This window comes from Arachis ipaensis, chromosome B1, assembly GCF_059453495.1.
Source record: "Arachis ipaensis isolate K30076 ecotype BB chromosome B1, ASM5945349v1, whole genome shotgun sequence".
Classification (NCBI taxonomy): Eukaryota; Viridiplantae; Streptophyta; class Magnoliopsida; order Fabales; family Fabaceae; genus Arachis; species Arachis ipaensis.
Genome location: NC_142436.1, coordinates 9,327,824 through 9,347,268, shown reverse-complemented (window position 1 = coordinate 9,347,268; position 19,445 = coordinate 9,327,824). Strand labels below are relative to the sequence as shown.

Below are 19,445 nucleotides of genomic sequence, written 5' to 3'. Positions count from 1 at the left end.
CCGACGATGAATCACCAAAATGACGCATTTCATTAAATAGTTATACCGGCGGAATATACCCCCTAAAAATCGATGATAACATTGGCGTCGTTGATTTATATTTTCGCGCCAATAATTACCATCGCCTTTAGCGGGAAAAATCTTTTCCGATGGTAACCTTTTATGGCAACAAATTTCTCCTCCTTTCCGTCGGAAAATCCGACGGTAAATCCGCCGTATAAGTCGACGCTAAATCTGACGGTAATTCCGACAGTACTTAGCATTTTTCTTGTAGTGCAATCTATCCGATGAAAATAATTCTCAAAGCCTTATAAAAAACAAAAATATGTTAAGATCAAAGTGTCTAACATATAATTTTTTAGGATCAATTTGGGCATTTATTATATTGTGATGTGTGGGATTATAACTAAGTTGTTCACAAACAATAGCTTTATAAAAAAATTTGCACCCAACACAGCATCGTAACTCATAAGATGTATGGCATACAATAATACATGTTTCACAAAATATTTGAGATCATGCCATCCATTTTCCCAACTAAGCTCTTTTACAATTTGCATTGTTGGTAATTGTATCTTTGTTGGCATTGACATTGTTGGCATAAGTGGTATTTTTAGGTAAGGTGGTGGGAATTGAATTCCTTCAAATTAAAGGTAGGTTGAACATTGATACATGATAGGGATGGCAATGAGTATCCATGGGGGGTGGAGTCCTTCCCCCTGCTTTTCTGTCCTCATTTAGGAAATTGTCTTCTGTCCCCACTTCATCTCCGTCACGGGTCCCTATTTATTCTCCCACGGGAAAGGCAAATACCCGCAGGTATATGTGGATATTAAATTTTAAAAATAAAAAAAATAAAACCACAATAAAATTTCATACAATTCAATTAAAATGTACCAAATTAAAGACAATTCAAACACATTTAACATAATAATATAAACTCAAAATCTTCCAGATACAAATTAAAATAAAACGAAATAGAAACATTAACAACTCTTGATCGATGATCATAGCTCGGTGATAGTACTCCCTTCCTATAATAATACAAATTTGAATAATTAGTTGGTGTAAATTTAGATATTATGCACATCATTAATTTATTTCTAAATAAAAAAATCAAACATATAGGGATTTAGGGTTTCACATTAACTTGTGTGTGTGTGTGTGTGTGTGTGTGTGTGTGTGTGTGTGTGTATAAAGGATATTTTAGTAATTTACTAGAAGAGATTTAGCCGGTCCCCATGGAGCGGGTTCCTCAATTCCTGCCCCCGTCCTTGTGGAAATTTCGCAGGTCCCGATTTTGCTTTCCGTTGCAGATTTTTCCCGCGGATCTCCGCGAATTCGGGTTTTTTCGCCATCCCTAATACATGATGAGTTCAAATGTTGGGATAACAATCTTTTAAGCGTATTTCCAAATTGGAATTTAATGTCATGAAGTATAATGCCTTCACATGGGTTCAATTTGTTGCACTTCAAGTTTACTATGTAAGCGTTTGTTTAGGCTCCATTTGGTTTGTGTATGTATTGAGACATAGACATTAAGACATATACACTTGAGATATAAACATAAAATATTTGTGTTTGTGTATAATGTTTGGAAATAATAGACATGACACTAGTGTAATGTCTAATATTATATTTGGTTGCAAAACACAAGAATACTACATAACTAAAAATGACTATTTTATCCTCATAAATTAAATTAAAAAGTATTTAATATTTGAAAGAAAAAAAACCTAAAATGAGAACCCTTCTTTTTAGAGTTTCTCGTCACTTATCCCTACCCCAAAAAACTTCCTTCTCCTTAGTTGCTCTCCTCCTTCGTGGATGGCCATCGGCCACCTTAGAGAGAATGGTGATGAGCTTCTGCACCAGAGTGGGAGCTTCCACGACACATGCATGTACGAATCTGTCATCGGATAATATGGATGATGTGAGGGTTATGATGAGGAAGAGCATGGATGACCCTGGCATTGTCATCTGGTTGTGGAAGGTAGACGTCTTCATCTTGCACGCCAGCCGCATCTACCCTAAACCCTCTACTCCATCTCCGTATCTAGTGCTTGTTTCCTCGTGTGGCTTTGGCCCTGTTTTTGTTTGTCGCGAATTCCTCTTCTCCGCTATGCATGTCTTTAGTTTCCATGGAGGCCAGGTATAATGTCATTTTTCCCATCAATTTCTTGCTCTTTCAAGTTTCAATTGAGAATCAGTTGAGGAAAGTTGCTTAACTTTTTTTGTTATACTGAGAAAATCAAGAATTGGTGACATTGAATGAATGTTGATTGTGTTAGATTGCTAAACATATATGTATGTATGGATGTATGTCTTGTATGTGAAAAAGATGATTTCCTTCAAAGAAAGGAATAACATTGTAATTTCATTCCTTTGAGTTATTTATGAATTTTCCTTGTTAAAAGACACTATCAAAATGGGGTGAATAGGTGTAGGATGTTTGGACTTGGGACCATTGGAGTGCTTTGGTAGTTTAGACTTGAGCTTTTATCCCTCCTCCACCCCCCATTTTTATACAATGCAATTAAATTCCAATTGAGTTTGTTATGTTATTGAATCAAAGAATTGAATTCTAGTACTCCAATTGAAGTTTGAACATTAGTTGAGTAATTGGAGTTGACCTCTGTTTAGTACAGTTCTCATATTTTAAACACGTTGTCCAATTGCTCAAGGAAAAGAATCAAACTTTAGTTGAGTAATTGGAGTTGACATTTGCTTGGTACTGTATAATATACATGAGATGCGAATTTGGTGCAGGCCATTTTACCTCTAAGAGGTAAGATTCTGAATATTGAAAGGAGGGATGAAGCTACAATGTACAAAAATGACATTATCCAATTTCTAATTCTTGGCCTTGGAGTAAAGGTTAAAACTTGTCTAGTTTCATTCATTCATTATTGAATTTGGACAACTTGTGAGTCAAAGTATTTTATTATTATATCAAATTTCTGCCATTTTAGATGAGCATGACTCCAAGAATACATAAGGAGCAAACATAAGGAGCAAGCTTGGAAGAAGCAAATAATAAAGTTACAAGTTGTGAGGAAAAAGTGCTAGTATATGGGCTCTATGATATCCCAAGAGCCATCAACAAATACTAGCACTTTGTCCTCACAACTTGTAGCTTTATTATTTGCTTCTTCCAAGCTTGCTCCTTATGTTTGCTTCTTATGTATTATTGGAGTCATGTTAATCTGAAATGGCAGAAATTTGATATAACAATAAAAACTTTGGCTCACAAGTTGTCCAAATTCAATAATGAATGAATGAAACAAGACAAGTTTTAACCTTTACTCCAAGGCCAAGAATTAGAAATTGGATAATATCATTTTTGTACATTGTAGCTTCATCCCTCCTTTCAATATTCAAAATCTTACCTCTTAGAGGTAAAATGGCCTGCACCAAATTCGCATCTCATGTATATTATACAGTACCAAGCAAATGTTAACTCCAATTACTCAACTAAAGTTTGATTCTTTTCCTTGAGCAATTGGACAATGTGTTTAAAATATGAGAACTGTACTAAACAGAGGTCAACTCCAATTACTCAACTAATGTTCAAACTTCAATTGGAGTACTAGAATTCAATTCTTTGATACAATAACATAACAAACTCAATTGGAATTTAATTGCATTGTATGAAAAATGGGAAGGGGGTAGGGAAGGGATAAAAGCTCAAGTCTAAACTACCAAAGCACTCCAATGGTCCCAAGTCCAAACATCCTACGCCTCTTCACCCCCATTTTGATAGTGTCTTTTAACAAGGAAACTTCATAATTAACTCTCAAAGAAATGAAATTACAACGTTATTCCTTTCTTTGAAGGAAATCATCTTTTTCACATATAAGAAATACATCCATACATACATATAACACAATCAACATTCATTCAATGTCACCAATTCTTGATTTTCTCGACATAACCAAAAAAGTTAAGCAACTTTCCTCAACTGATTCTCAATTGAAACTTGAAAGAGCAAAAAATTGATGGGAAGAAGGACATTATACCTGGCCTCCATGAAAACTGAAGACATGCACAGCAGAGAAGAGAAATTTGCGACAAACAAAAACAGAGACAGAGCCACACGAGGAAACAAGCACTAGATACGGAGATGGAGTAGAGGGTTTAGGGTAGATGCGGCCGGCGTGCAAGATGAAGACGTCTACCTTCCACAACCAGATGACAATGCCAAGGTCATCCATGCTCTTCCTCATCATAACCCTCACATCATCCATATTATCCGATGACAAAGTCGTCTATGCATATGTCGTGGAAGCTCCCACTCTGGTGCAAAAGCTCATCACCATTCTCTCTAAGGTGGCCGATGGCCATCCACAAAGGAGGAGAGCAACTAAGGAGAAGGAAGTTTTTTGGGGTAGGTATAAGTGAAGAGAAACGCTGAAGAGAAGGGTTCTCATTTCAGTTTTTTTTTTCAAATATTAATTAATTTTTAATTTAATTTATGAGATAAAATAGTCATTTTTAGTTATGTAGTGTTCTTGTGTTTTACAACCAAACATAATATTAGACACTACACTAGTGTCATGTCTATTATTTCCAAACACTATACACAAACACAAATATTTTATGTTTATGTCTCAAGTGAAGACTGAAATTGTAGTTCCCATTATATTTGTAAAGTGCACATTCTTTATTTTTACAAGTGATGGCTGCACACACACATATACACACATAATACAGATTAAACTATGCTATGATACAAGAAAAAATGTTTGTTGTAACAATATGCTAATTCATATATATATTAATCTTTAAATAAAATATAAACCTTATTAAAGTCAATCCTATAGTAGATAAGGAATGAGTTGATATGATTTGTCATAACAGAATAACGGTAGAAAACTAATGTTATAACAGTCAATTTCATCAAACATTATAATAAACTGTCAAACAAATTTAGTACAAAACCTATTAAAGATGAGTTTTTCACTTTTTCTTGAATTTGGTTTCTGGATATTTCCTTTTAGTTGAGTTTTAAATATTCTTATTTTTAAGAGTTTCAAATTATTTTTTCTTTATATTAAAGTTGCCTGCGATAGATGTTGGCTTGGCTCCGAAGGCTTTTTCTTTGTAAAATGAGTATATTTAGTATAAATCTTTCAAAATTGAAAGAGAAGAAAAATATTATGCAAAATTAAACCAATTAACCTGTTTTGTGCAATGTTTAGGGTACAAATACTCTTGGTCAATGATGATAGTATTCTTAACATCTTCCATGGTGATATTACCAAAAAATACATCTGAAGCTGCACCAGGAAATTTGTGACCTGGTCATGCTTTGAGTCTTAGGCCATTCTTTGTCTTAACAAGTTTGCAATTCCTAACATTGGCACCTTTCACCTCTATTTCTCTTTTTTCTTTTCCAAGACTACCAATACTGTCATGCATGCATAAAAATTAAGATATTTAATTGTCGATCCACAATATATACTTTTTTAGATTTTTTTAAAAATATCTTTAACATTTAATTGTATTTAATTTGTCCCTAACATTTTTATTTACGTCAAAATTATCTCTAAACGTCAAATTCATCTAAAATGTTAGAGAAAAAGTTGGAAATATTTTAAAATGGTTTTGACACAATTGAAAAACGTTAAAAATGAAATTGAATAAATCAAAAGCAACAAAGAAAAAATTTAAAAAAATAACAAATACTAAAGGGAAAAAACATTCTTTACCCTAGCTTATCTATCTCTATAAAGTATTTCTCATTACCTAATACCATGTCCAGGGCCACATGTTACGTCCTCAACGGTAATGTTTGAGGATCCTTGTATCATGCCGATACAATCATCACCTATTCCAATAATAGTTTTAGAAATGATTACATTCTTGGAGTGACTTATATGAATGCCATCTGTGTTTGGGCTTGTTTTTGGTGCAATGATGTTAAGATTGATCATCTGAAGTTTGTGCTGCTAGTAACAAAAAAAAAAATGAGAGCCTATGAGATTTACTGACTTAATTCCTTGCACAATCCCATTGGTGACGTTACTAAAGTATAAGTTCTACAATCCCATAAAATAGCAATTATTAACATGAAATAGTTTTGCTACTCGAAAATATGATGTTAATATTCAAATTGGTTTCAACTTAGTATTGGTGTCTTCTGACTTGTGTTATTATTTCCTATTTTTTATTTGTCACAGAACTCTTAACGCGTGTTCAGATGCACGGCTATTTTGTTAGACTTTCTAATGTCTATCTAAACTGATAATTGATATTTTTTTACCTCAATTTGTTCCTTATGAAATATTTAAAATTCGATCCTAATTTCACTTAAGAGTTATAGGTTTCTTAAAGAGAACATTGAAGTAAAAAGTTTCAATTGCCATGTCAGATAGCTATTAGGGAGTCCAGCAATAACAACTGTCAATCTATCTTAACACATCATTAGCGGTTCTTTAATAGAAATAAGATTAGGGACTAAGGTGAGTCACAGATGTCAAGTTAAAAAAAAACAAATTGAGTAAATTAAAACTTTAAAGAACAGAATGAAACGCAAGTATAACTTCAATAACCAATTTGAGTATTGTAACAGCCCAGACCACCCGCTAGCACGATATTGTCCGCTTTGGCACACAAGGCCTCACGGTTTTACTTTTGACGATAGGGATGATAGCCGAAGCCCTCCACACTCACTCGTCAAAACGCATCATGCTAGGGAGAGGTATCCATACCCTTATAAGGCATGCTTCGTTCCCCTCCCCAATCGATGTGGGACCTTACAATCCAACCCCCTAAGGGAGCCCAGCGCCCTCGCTGGCACATCGATCCGGGCTCTGGCTCTGATACCATCTGTAACAGCCCAGACCACCCGCTAGCACGATATTGTCCGCTTTGGCATACAAGGCCTCACGGTTTTGCTTTTGACGATAGGGATGATAGCCGAAGCCCCCCACACTCACTCGTCAAAACGCGTCATGTTAGGGAGAGGTATCCACACCCTTATAAGGCATGCTTCGTTCCCCTCCCCAACCAATGTGGGACCTTATAAGTATTAAGTGGACAACATGTGGTTTGATACCAGTAACTTACAGCAGGATTCTTGACACATGAACCTTAAGTCTTTTTGTCACAATTCTCCACTATGCTCCAAGGGTCATGATGACCTTGGCCATCAAATGTACCTATACCAGTAATCTTACACTATAAGAAAAATGCTGAGTACCGTCGGATTTATCGTGGAAGAGTAGCAGTGAATTTACTGTCGGATTATCGGCAATAACCATGTCGAATTCATAAGGTTAAGTAATTACCGGCGGATTCTATTTTCCAACGGTAAATCCGCCGGTAATATTTGGAGAGAAAATAAATTAAATTGGCGCATCCTTTTTACCATCGGGTTTACCATCTGAAAAATCTGACAATAACTCAATTTAGTGAAACGATGCATTTTACTAACATGTAATGGTTTCTGACGGTAAAAGGGGTGTAAATTCAAATCACGAACCTCTTCACCCTCATTCGAACCCTCACCACCATCCCCCCCTCTCTCTCTCTCTCTCTCTCTCTCTCTCTCTCTCTCTCTCTCTCTCTCGCTTGCATTCTAGCTGCAGTCACCATCATCTTCCGCCACCGCTGAGACTACAGCTGTCGCCACCCCCTCTCCATTGCCATCAACCCTTTACGCCGACGACTCCATCTTCCCCTTCCTCTCTCTCTCTCCTTCGCCGTCACCACCATCTGCCATCACCATCATCTGCCGCCACTGCAACTTTGGCGACCAAGGCTGCAACATCCACCTCTTTCCTTATTTCTTGCTCTATTCTTCATTACAGGTTCTTGAGCAACTCTTTTCTAATTCCTTTAATTGCAGTTTAATTTAGTTTAGGTTTGAGTGGAATTTTAATTTTAATTTTGAATTAGTTTCAAAGTTCGTTGAGTTTAGTTTTCTAATTTTAGTGGATTTGGTTGATTAATTTATGTTAGATTCAATACATTAAGTTTTAAATTGTTGAAGTTTTTGGAATTCTTTAATTTTGTTATTTCCTGTGTTAATGACTATTTTGTTGAGAAATTGTTGCTGAGATTGTTTTCCATTTGTTTAATTTTAGTTCAATTTAATTTAGGTTTGATTAGAATTTCAATTTTAATTTTCAATCAGTTTCAAAGTTAGTTCAATTTAGTTTTCTAATCTTAGTGGATTTAGGTTGATGAAATTAGGTTAGATTCAATGCATTAGGTTTTGAATTGTTGAGATGTTTAGAATTGTCTAACTGTGTGAATTGCTGCATTGATGACTGTTTTGCTAAAAAATTGTTACTGAGATTGTTTGATAATTTGATATTTGTAGACATTTCGAAGGGTAGAGGTGTTGCGGATCAGGCTGCTGGTCATAGTCGAAGCCGTGGTCGGGGTAGAGGGAGGGTTTCTTCCGGTACCCCCGAGACTTTTGGATCCTCTCCATCTACTCCGACCACCCCGGTGACGCCACAGGTTGTGGGTTTAGCATACTAGCAATTTCATCATGGTCTCTAACCCAAAATATGTGCCTCCGTCTACATTGACGACGCTACCTCCTACCGCTCAGCAGGCCGCATCCACGTTTACGCCACCTCCAGCGATGGATGTCGCGGCCCTGGAGTCCAGCCATGGAAGTGAGGGAGCATCTGATGCCTCTCCACCACCTCCCATCATACGTTTGAAGATTTGGGCTGATGGCGGCACGGGATAAGTATCACGTTGAGTCTCATGTATTTCCTGTTTATGGTTACGCTGAAAGCACCTGAAAATTGATTCTAGTTTAGTGGATTTAAGTTTGAATGTTGGTTAGTATTTTTAAGTTTCAATGATTATGATTAACTTTGTTGCTGAAAGTTTCTGAAAATTGATTCCTGTCTAGTGGATTTAGGTTGACTCTATTTGCTTGGTTATTGTTTCCTGTTTCAATGATTATGGTTGTTGCTAAAAGTTTCTGGAAATTGATTCCTGTTTAGTGGATTTAGGTTGATTTGGTTGGCTAGTTAGTGTTTTTAAGGTTCAATGATTATGATTAATTTTATTGTTGAAAGTTCCTAAAATTTGATTCCTGTCTAGTGGATTTAGGTTGATTTGATTGCTTGGTTAGAGTTTTCTGTTTTAATGATTATGGTTGTTGTTGAAAGTTCCTGAAAATTAATTCATATTTGGTGGATTTAGGTTGATTTGGTTAACTGGCTTGTGTTTTTAAGTTTCAATGATTATGATTAACTTTATTGCTGAAAGTTCTTGAAAATTGATTCCTATTTAGTGGATTTAGGTTGAAATGGTTGCCTGATTATTGGTTTAAGTTTCAATGATTATGATTAACTTTGTTGCTGAAAGTTCTTGAAAAATGATTCATGTCTAGTGTATTTAGGTTGATTTGGTTGCCTGGTTAGTGTTTCCTATTTCAATTATTATGGTTAATTGATTCCTGTTTAGTGGATTTAAGTTGATTTGGTTTTCTGGTTAGTGTTTTCCTGTTCCAATGATTATGATTAACTTTATTGCTGAAAGTTCTTGAAAATTAATTTCTGTTTAGTGGATTTAGGTTGATTCTTATTTGTGAGTTGTTAGGTTTACGCCGAACAACAACGCGTGTACTCAGGAGAAGACCAATGTCATCAAGCTGATGTATGACCATCCTTGGCATAGCTACATGAAGATCCTCGCTGAGACCAGGAAGCGATGGTTTCAGAAATGGGCGGTGATTTTTTTTTTAGTTTCAAACCTTTTTAGCTAGTTTTTATCTTCTATCTTACTTAACTAATTTTAAAGTTTCTTTGCAGCTGCACTTTAGGTGGGACGCTGAGCATGACCTTACCATGAGGAAGATATTCGACCATAGAATGGGTCGACGGCTCCAGCAGATGCTGGATGATGTTCGTCAGGAGCAGGACCATTGGACGACCTGGTTCTGACCGGATATAAAGAAGGCTCTGTTTGTTCATTGGGAGACCAATGAGGGGTTCTGGCATCGGTGTCTCACCAACAGAGCTAACAGGGCCTCAGCTAGGTCGTCCAAGTATACTGGCAGCTCAGCGACTTTCATGAAGACTAAGGTCAGGCTGGTATGTAAAGTGACTTTAATTTTGTTAATAACTTAGTTATATTCTTCTGCGTATCATTACTAGGCATCCTAATCATATTGTTTCAATGCAACATGTGTAGTTGAAGTCGTTGGATCGCGAGGCGACGTTGGCAGAGACGTTCAAGTACACCCACACGCTGAAAGAGAACAAAGAGACATTTGCTGATCAGCGGTCTCAGGACCATTATGTGAGTAAACATACATTTGATTATCTTCTGCTATAAAATTATTAGAGATTAACTGTATATCTGTCGTACTAATCACAATAACTTGTGTTAATTAAACTGGAGTCCTACACACAGAGACTAGAGGCCGCGGCTTAGCAGTCTCAGCAAGGTGGTGAAAACGCCACCGATGGCTCTACAGCTTCAGTCGTCGATCTTGATGTGGTTTGGCGCGAGACCACCTCAGCGCAGTACAAGAACCGTGTATACGGGATAGGGTCATTCTTTGGCAGTAGCCTCCGCACCTCCACATTGAGGCAGTCGTCAAGCTCCACCACCAGTCGAGTCGTCGAGTCCGAGGAAGGCGTGGATTTGAGGCTATAGGTGCAGGAGCTCCAACGCAACCTCCAGCAGTAGGCTCAGGAGCTTAACGATTATAGGAAGAGGTATCAGAAGATCCTCACTCGCATGACGTCTACGAATGAGCTCAGGCTGGAGTGGAGGAGTCGCTGGAGCGGATGCAGCGTATGGAGGCTCAGATGGTGGTGTACCAGGACCAAATGCGCGCCACTAGCATCGACCTTACTGGTGGCAGCACCACTGCTGGTGGCATACGGACATCACCACCTTCTGCGCCGCTGACTCAGGGCCACGGGACCGACGATGACGACTACCAGGATCTGTAGTTATTTGTTTTCATTTTATTATTTCATTGTATTTATTTGATGTACTTGACTTTAAATTTATTTGAACATTGTATTATTTATTTTAAATAAAAGTTTTTTATTATTTATTAATGGACCACTAATTGTGTGAAAAAACTTAAATTTAAAATTAAAATTGACCATTTATTTCAAATTAAAAAAAGTTCAAATTACCGTTGAAATTACCGTAGGAATAATCTAACGGTAATAGTGCGCAAAATAATATTTTTTGACGCCAACAATACCATCGGAAGAATTCGCTGGTAACCAATTGGTTTTCCAAGCTGATAATCTGTCATAAAATTCGACAGTAAATATTTACTGGCGAAGTTTATACCGTCTGATTATTTTCGACAGTAAATTCGACGATAATTGAATTACCGTTAAATTTTATTCGTTTTTTTAACAATAAATTTAACGGTATTTAACGTTTTTTTTGTAGTGTTAAGGACATAGTGGTCCTCAATCCTAAGCGAGTGTTTATTCTCATACTCAGAAATATCAATTGAAGCTAAGACAGTGCCATCAATTTGCATTATTTTTTTTGGTTTTTCACAGTATCCCCCAACCCGACAGGTCAAGGACTAATCCATCGTGGATCTGAGCTCCATTTAAGAGTCTACCGCTGGCCAATGAGTTGCTGCATGCACAATGTGGGGTTCGAACCCCCGACACTTGCTTAAGCGGACGAGTGCGCTAGTGTGTCAGCATTATGGAATTGGTGGATATAGAGCTGAATGACCGTAAGTTTACGTGGTTCAGAGGTCAATCGTGAAGATTAATTGATAGAATGTTGGTAAGTTTGGTTTCATTGTTATCATTTGGAGCACTTGGTTGAAAAGGAATGACAGAATCTTCAGGAATCAAGAATCAGGTATTGCAGGGGTAGTCAATAGGTTAATTAAGAGTTACAAAAAGTGGAGTGATATTTGAATTTTTGAGTTGTTGATGACTTTTACCAAAGATGATTAAGAATTAGTTTATTTATTGTGTTGAGCTTTTTGTTTAAAAAAAAATATTATTTTTGTTCCTGAAAGATATCTCCGAGGTATAGCTTGTTCTGCTAGTGCTTGAACTTGCTTTCCTTGAGAGTGAGAGGAAGGAACGTCGTTTTTCTTGTAGGAGAAGCCGCGTTTGGCACCTGCAAAGAGACTCCAACACTCAAGTTAGTAAGAGTAGAAGATATACGAAGTTATTCAGAATGAATAATGTATCTCTTTCATGTCAGGAGTGGATGTATTTATAGAATTGTTGTGATTACTTAGTGGGTCTAATACGGTGGTAAGTCTGTTAGAAGACCAAAATACGCATTCTCCACGTACTCCAATTATTTAGTTTTAAACGTATTCCAATTTATAGTTTTATCTGAGCCGAATTATAGTCAACAGATCAATTTTAATTTTAAATTTTTTTTTAAATATTACCAAAATTTTATAATCATTGTAATGAAAATCTTCACTCTAGCTGATTGTGCAAATAATGGTGTGCCAAATTGGAATTATGTCTGGAAAAAAATGAATATGCATAAGAAAAAAAGTTTGAGGGCAACAATTTTAATTTATATTAGTAAGTACTTTTAACTAGTAGTTCAATACTTTTAATTTAATAGTTTAGTATTATATTTTTAGTTAATATTTTTAAATATTATTAATTAATTAGTGATCAAAATAATGTTGCAAGATTTTAGTTATCTTTTTAACAAATTTTGGATTAAGGAGTTCTCGATAAATTATCCCTTGTACTCTCTCGTACTCTCCCTTGCTCTTATAATTTGTAAGCATGAATTATAATATTATATTATAACAGAGAAGAAAAAAGACATAAAAATTATTAAAAAAAAGACATAACTTTATATCATTTAAAATTATATTATTTTATCACTCTTTGAGTATATATTTTTTTAAAACAAATTTAAATTTGTGTTAAAATTTAGTACTCTTTTGTTATCATTTTATAGTATTCTTTTTATACTCGATTAGATCTATCATATTGCTAGAAAATTTCAAAGGAATAGACTTCTACACCATTCGGACAAATTTATCAACTTTGCCTCAAACGAACTATGGGAGCATATTAGTCCTAAAAAAAGCTGTGAAGATCATAAATGAGTGTCATGAAAAGAAGGTGTGCCATTTTTTTTGTGATCTTTTATCCGGGTTTATTATAGTCACTGTTATAACATATGTAACTATTCTATCCATAACTCGCTATGTAACTATTCTATTCATAGATCGAAATTAAAACTAGGCATCGGCTAACTGAAGGAAGAAGGGCAATCCATGATGATATCACCGTAACTGTGATTTTTATTATGAATCACAGCTCAGTGGGGAAAAAAAATATTAATTTGCCTCTAAAATCCATCAAGCCAAATGAAATGAGTTCACTTCCAAATTTCATGAAATTGAAGGTGTTATAATACATAGACTACTACTACTTTCATCGGAATTTAATAAAATTGAAGGACTTACAACTCTACATTTCATTATGGTCACACACTGTTACAAGCATTTCACACTGTTTTATCCTTCGTTGAGTTGTGAATAATTGTTATTTGCATACTTTGTATCTACCTTTTGGTTACGGTAGATGTTTGTCTACGAATTATGTGATCATATATATAAATGGTACAGTTTTGATTAATTTTTTTTATGGTGTTATCTAAATTATTTTTTTTATTAATAGTAGATGTAAGTTTATTTGTTGTAATTTTTTTTATAATGAGAGTACATAAGGAGTACGTAGTATATAAAGTGTAATAACTCAACAATTTTCAAAAGATTTTTCATTCTTTTTAAAATGAGAAGAATTTATTTTTTTCCTTTTTCAATTCTTTCTGATTCATTAAATTATTAACATCACAGTTTGAATAGTTTAAAGTATGAAATTTTCTTCAAATGGAGTTAGCTAGGTAATGATTCTTGTTTATAAAAAAAAACAGAAGTTTATTTTGTTAATTTAATACCTAAGAATAATTAGGCTAGCTTAAATGCAATGTCACTTAAATTTAAATGTTGGAATGTATAGGGAACATTAGGTATTGATTTTTGTTGGGGGATTAAAGATGATCACCACCATAGTTGTCAATAATAAAAACCTAAAATTAAAATTTAAAATACATGTTATTCTTATGTGGTCTGACTCTAGTATAGTTCAGTCACAAATGATCGTCTCCTGAATTTAGGATAAGGCGAGTTATACCTCGGCTTCACAGAATAAAGAGAGGTTGGCACCTAATTCAAGTTAGTAAATATATAATGAGCTCTGATGTGTACCCCATAAACTCGGAGATAAGATCAGAACTAAAGACCGACCATAAAGATCGGAGATGAACGAACATATCTGAGATAACCACTTGACCAAAAACTAAGCATAAGTCAAACACTATCCACTAGCCGTTACCAACAGCAACGAAACTCACCAACCGAACCACGATTATCGGAACAAGCAAAGCACTTCGTTCACCTATAAAACCGAACCCAATAGCCCCGGAGAAACAGGTCACAGAACTCACTCTAAGTTATTTCTCTTACTTTCTTATAACTCACATTCTTACTTGAGCGTCGGAGTGCTTTTTGCAGGTGCTCCCGCCGCCGTGTTTCATCGTGCCGAGGTCATCCTTGAAGGCTACCTTACGGACGACGTATAACTCTCCCAAGAGCCGAGCAGCCTCGATTGGAAGATACAGACCTCGGTCAAATCAGAACGGAACATTTGGCGCCCACTGTAGGGCCAAAAAGTTAATTTAACCCCACTATTTCTCTACATCGCACTTTGTATTTCTTTTTTACGCAGGGTTACCCAACCTTCGAGCATGGCCGACAATGGGATTCACCAACTCACCCAGGCCGAACTCATCGCCCAGATGGCCGAGCTGCAAGCGGAAGTCAAAAGACTTGCCAAACTTTCCACCCAAAGTAATGCTAGTAAACGCGAAGAAAACGGTTCCAAAGGAAAAGGCAACGTAGACCTACTAAGTGTAGACCCACCAAAGGAGAAGCTGACCCTGGACAACCCGTTCTTCGAGGAGATCACCAACTACCAAATGCCAAAACACTTCACACTACCTTCCTCACTCGAGCCATATAAGGGGATTGGTGACCCCCGGGCTCATATTAAAAAATTTTAATCTATGATGTTCTTTAATGGCCCTAATAACGAACCTGTTCTTTGCAGAGCTTTCCCTAATTACCTCGACGGTGCTGCCCTACTTTGGTTTTCAAAATTACCTGCAGGATCAATCTCCTCTTTTGAGGAACTGGCAAAATCTTTCATAGATTACTTCGCTGCAGCACGGATATATGTACACGGATCGGACTACCTCGGCACCATTCGCCAAGGTCCTCATGAAAGCTTGAAAGACTATCTGACCAGATTCGCAGAAGCAACCATGGAGATACCCGATCTAGATCCCGCCGTCCACTTGCATGCCCTAAAGGCCGGACTCCGACCCGGAAAATTCAGGGAAACAATCGCGGTAACCAAGCCGAAGACACTGGAAGAATTCCGAGAAAGGGCGGCAGGACAAATGGAGATTGAAGAACTCCGCGAAGCCAAAAAAACAGAGAAAAAACAACCAAAGAAAGAGGATGACAGAACCACAAGGTCGGCAAATGTCAAAGACCCCAGAAAGCCCTTCAGACTGACCCCAAAATTTGACAACTACACTAAATTCAACACAAGAAGGGAAAAGATAATTAAAGAAATCCTCAACGCCAAGATCATAAAACCACCAGCAAGGGCAGGAAGCTACCAAGATCAGCGCTTCGTCGACAAAAGTAAACACTGCGCTTTCCATCAAAAGTATGGGCACACAACCGACGAGTGCGTGATAGCCAAAGATCTATTAGAAAGATTGGCTCGGCAAGGCCTCCTAGATAAGTACATCGAAGGAAGGAAGCATAAAGAAAACGATAGGGACAAGGAAGAACGTCAACAAACCTCGGGAAACAAGGAAGCCAACAAATGGTCAAACAACATCCCACCTAAAGGGATTATAAACTGCATATCCGGAGGATTCGCCGGCGGAGGAGAAACAACATCGGCAAGGAAACGTAGCTACCGTACAATGCTGGCAATAAAAGGAACAACACTATACAGCAACAACAATGTACCCGACCTAGAAATCACTTTCAACAAGGAGGACATGTGCTCAGCCGCACCACACTCAGACGACCCAGTGGTAATCTCCATCCAAACAGGCGAGCTGTTGGTAAGAAAAGTCCTTCTGGACCCAGGTAGTAGTGTCGATGTTCTTTTTTATACTACTTTCTTAAAAATAAAAATATCTGAAAAAATCATACAACCCTCATCCGAAGAATTAGTCGGATTCTCTGGAGAAAGAGTGCCAATTAAGGGTTACATATGGCTAAAAACGATGATGGGAAATCACCCATTATCACAGATCATTGATATACAATACCTCATAGTTGATTGCCCTAGTCCCTACAATATTATCCTCGGAAGACCTGCCCTGAACATGTTCAGGGCAGTAGTTTCAACTTTCCATCTATGTGTCAAATTTTAGGCACAAGACGGACGGATAGCGACACTCCACTCAGATCGCAGACAAGCTCGGCAATGCTACAACGTAAGCCTGAAGAAGTCGGCTCAAGGAAAATAATCCCAACAAGAAGTCAAAGCAATCCACAATACGAATGAGTACTGTCCCTAGAGGAGCTTGACCCTCGAGAAGACACCCAAGAAAGGCCTCAGCCAGTAGACGAGCTCCAGGCTGTCCCACTAACGTCAAAACCAGATCAAGTCACATACATCGGTCAAGCACTACAAGGAAAGCAAAGATCGGAACTCATAAAAGTACTACAAGACAACGCCGACTTATTCGCCTGGACCCCAGCAGACATGCCGGGTATAGACCCAAACATTATCTGCCACAAGCTCGCCACTGATAGAACAAGCCGACCCATAGCTCAAAAGAAAAGGAATCTCGGGGCAGAAAAGTCAATGGCAGCCCTAGAAGAAACAGGAAAGCTTCTTAAAGCTAACTTCATCAGAGAAATTAGATTCACCACATGGCTCTCGAACGTGGTAATGGTAAGGAAAACTCAGGTAAATGGCGCATGTGCGTCAACTTTACAGATTTAAATAAGGCATGCCCTAAAGATGCTTACCCTTTACCTTGCATCGATAAACTCGTAGATAGTGCGTCAGGTTTCAAAAGCTTGAGCTTTATGGATGCATACTCTGGCTACAACCAGATCCTCATGCATCCGGAAGACCAAAGCAAAACAGCATTTATAACCGAACATGGAAACTTTTGTTATAGAGTAATGTCATTTGGTCTAAAGAATGCAGGTGCAACCTATCAACGGCTGATGGACAAAGTGTTCTATCACCAAATTGGTTGGAACATGGAAATCTATGTGGACGATATGGTCGCCAAAACTACACAGCAAAAATCACACTGCGACGACCTCAGGGAGGTATTTGAACAGATCCGAGCATATAACATGAGACTCAATCCGGAGAAATGTGCCTTCGGAGTACAAGGAGGCAAATTCCTCGGATTCATGCTGACCTCACGAGGAATTGAAGCAAACCCTGAGAAATGTGAGGCGATACTCAAAATGGCGAACCCTAAAACAGTAAAAGAGGTACAACAATTAGCAGGAAAGGTAGCAGCACTATCTCGGTTCTTGCAAGCAGCCTCAAGCCGATCATATCATTTCTTCCAAACAATATCAAAGAATAAGAAATTTCAATGGACAGAAGAGTGCGAGAAAGCGTTCACCGAACTCAAGACCATTCTATCATCACCACCTGTGCTGCAAAGACCAGAAGTCGATAAACCTTTATACTTATACTTATCTGTTTCTAATTATTCTATAAGCTCGGCTCTGGTCCTTGAGACAGGAAAAACACAACAGCCAGTATACTTCGTTAGTAGAGTCATGCAATCAACAGAACAGAAGTACCCGAGGATAGAACAACTAGCTTTAGCACTCGTAACAACGGCAAAAAGACTAAGGCACTATTTCCAAAGCCACACAATAGTAGTAAGGACAAACCAACCACTAAGACAGATACTGACAAAACCAGAACTGGCTGGACGTCTGACCAAATGGTCTATCGAGCTCTCAGAATTCGACATCCAATTTCAACCAAGGTCGGCACTAAAAGCACAGATCCTCGCGGACTTCATCTCAAAACTAACCCAAAACGAACACAACAAATCTTGGGAATTACATGTGGACGGGGCGTCCAGCCGAGGAGGAAACGGAGCTGAGATAATCCTGAAAGAAGGAGACAAGGTGGTGGCCAAGCAATCCCTCCAGTTCCACTTCCCGACAAGCAACAATCAAGCCGAATATGAGGCCCTCATAGCAGGACTCAAGCTCGCCCTAGATCTCCAAGCAAAAAGCCTGACAGCACACTGTGATTCCCTCTTAGTGGTGCAACAAATCCGAGGAGAATTTCAAGTAAAAGATCCCTTGCTAGAGCGATATTGGCTCATAGCAAAGGATCTCATTTCAAAATTTAGCTCATTCATTATTCTACACGTACATAGAGAAGAGAATGTTAGAGCAGACATATTATCAAAACTTGTCGCCACTAGGGCGGACACACAAACATCAGCACTATCACAATTAACACTTAAAAGACCCAGCATTGAACTATTATCTATAACAAACATTAACCACCTTCGAGACTGGAGAACACCTTTCCTTGAATACATCAATGCAGGTATCATTCCTAGAGACGAGCTCAACCCGCAACACTTCAGACGAAAAGCAAGCCTCTACACAAACATAGAAGGAGAGCTATACAGGCGCGGCTTCTCACAACCATTGCTAAAATGCCTGAACAAAGATGAGGCAAAAGAGGTGATGGACGAAATACACGAAGGAGTCTGTGGGAACCACATCGGAGGCTGGGCTCTCACCGCAAAGATTGTCCGAACAGGATATTATTGGCCGACCATGAAAAGGGATTGCATGAAAAAAGTCAAAACATGCGACAAATGTCAAAAGCATGCAGCCATCTCTACAAAACCGGCCGAAGCATTACACAGCATGGAGGTAAGCTGGCCCTTCCAGAGATGGGGGCTCAACATTCTCGGCCCATTCCCAATAGCTCCAGGTCAGGTAAAGTTTCTTTTAATATCAATAGACTATTTCTCAAAATAGATAGAAGCACAACCGTTAGCAAAAATAACAGCAGAAAAGGTACGATCTTTTATATGGAAAAATATCATATGTCGATTTGGAATACCAAAGGAAATAATATCAGACAATGGTCAGCAATTCACAGATAATAAGCTCAGCTCATTTTTACAAAATTTTAATATACAGCACCATTTTAGCTCGGTCGAACACCCACAAACCAATGGACAGGCCGAAGCTGCTAACCGAGTTATACTGCAGGCAATAAAGAAAAAGCTCGATAATGCAAAAGGAGAATGGTCGGAGCTAATACCAGAAGTACTGTGGAGTTACAACACCACAATACAAACAACAACGGGCGAAACAC

General features: G+C 37.7%; 1 protein-coding gene across 1 annotated transcript; it reads left to right on the top strand.

The window, feature by feature from the left end:
* Positions 1-15,087: 15,087 nt before the first annotated feature.
* On the top strand, positions 15,088-16,482 carry LOC107645803 (uncharacterized). The gene has a single exon (XM_016349925.1). The coding sequence runs from the start codon at positions 15,088-15,090 to the stop codon at positions 16,480-16,482; it is 1,395 nt and encodes a 464-aa protein (XP_016205411.1).
* The last annotated feature ends 2,963 nt before the right edge of the window (positions 16,483-19,445 follow it).

Coding starts and splice junctions, on each gene's coding strand:
- LOC107645803 (XM_016349925.1), top strand. CDS start 15,088: ATGATGTTCTTTAATGGCCCTAATAACGAACCTGTTCTTTGCAGAGCT.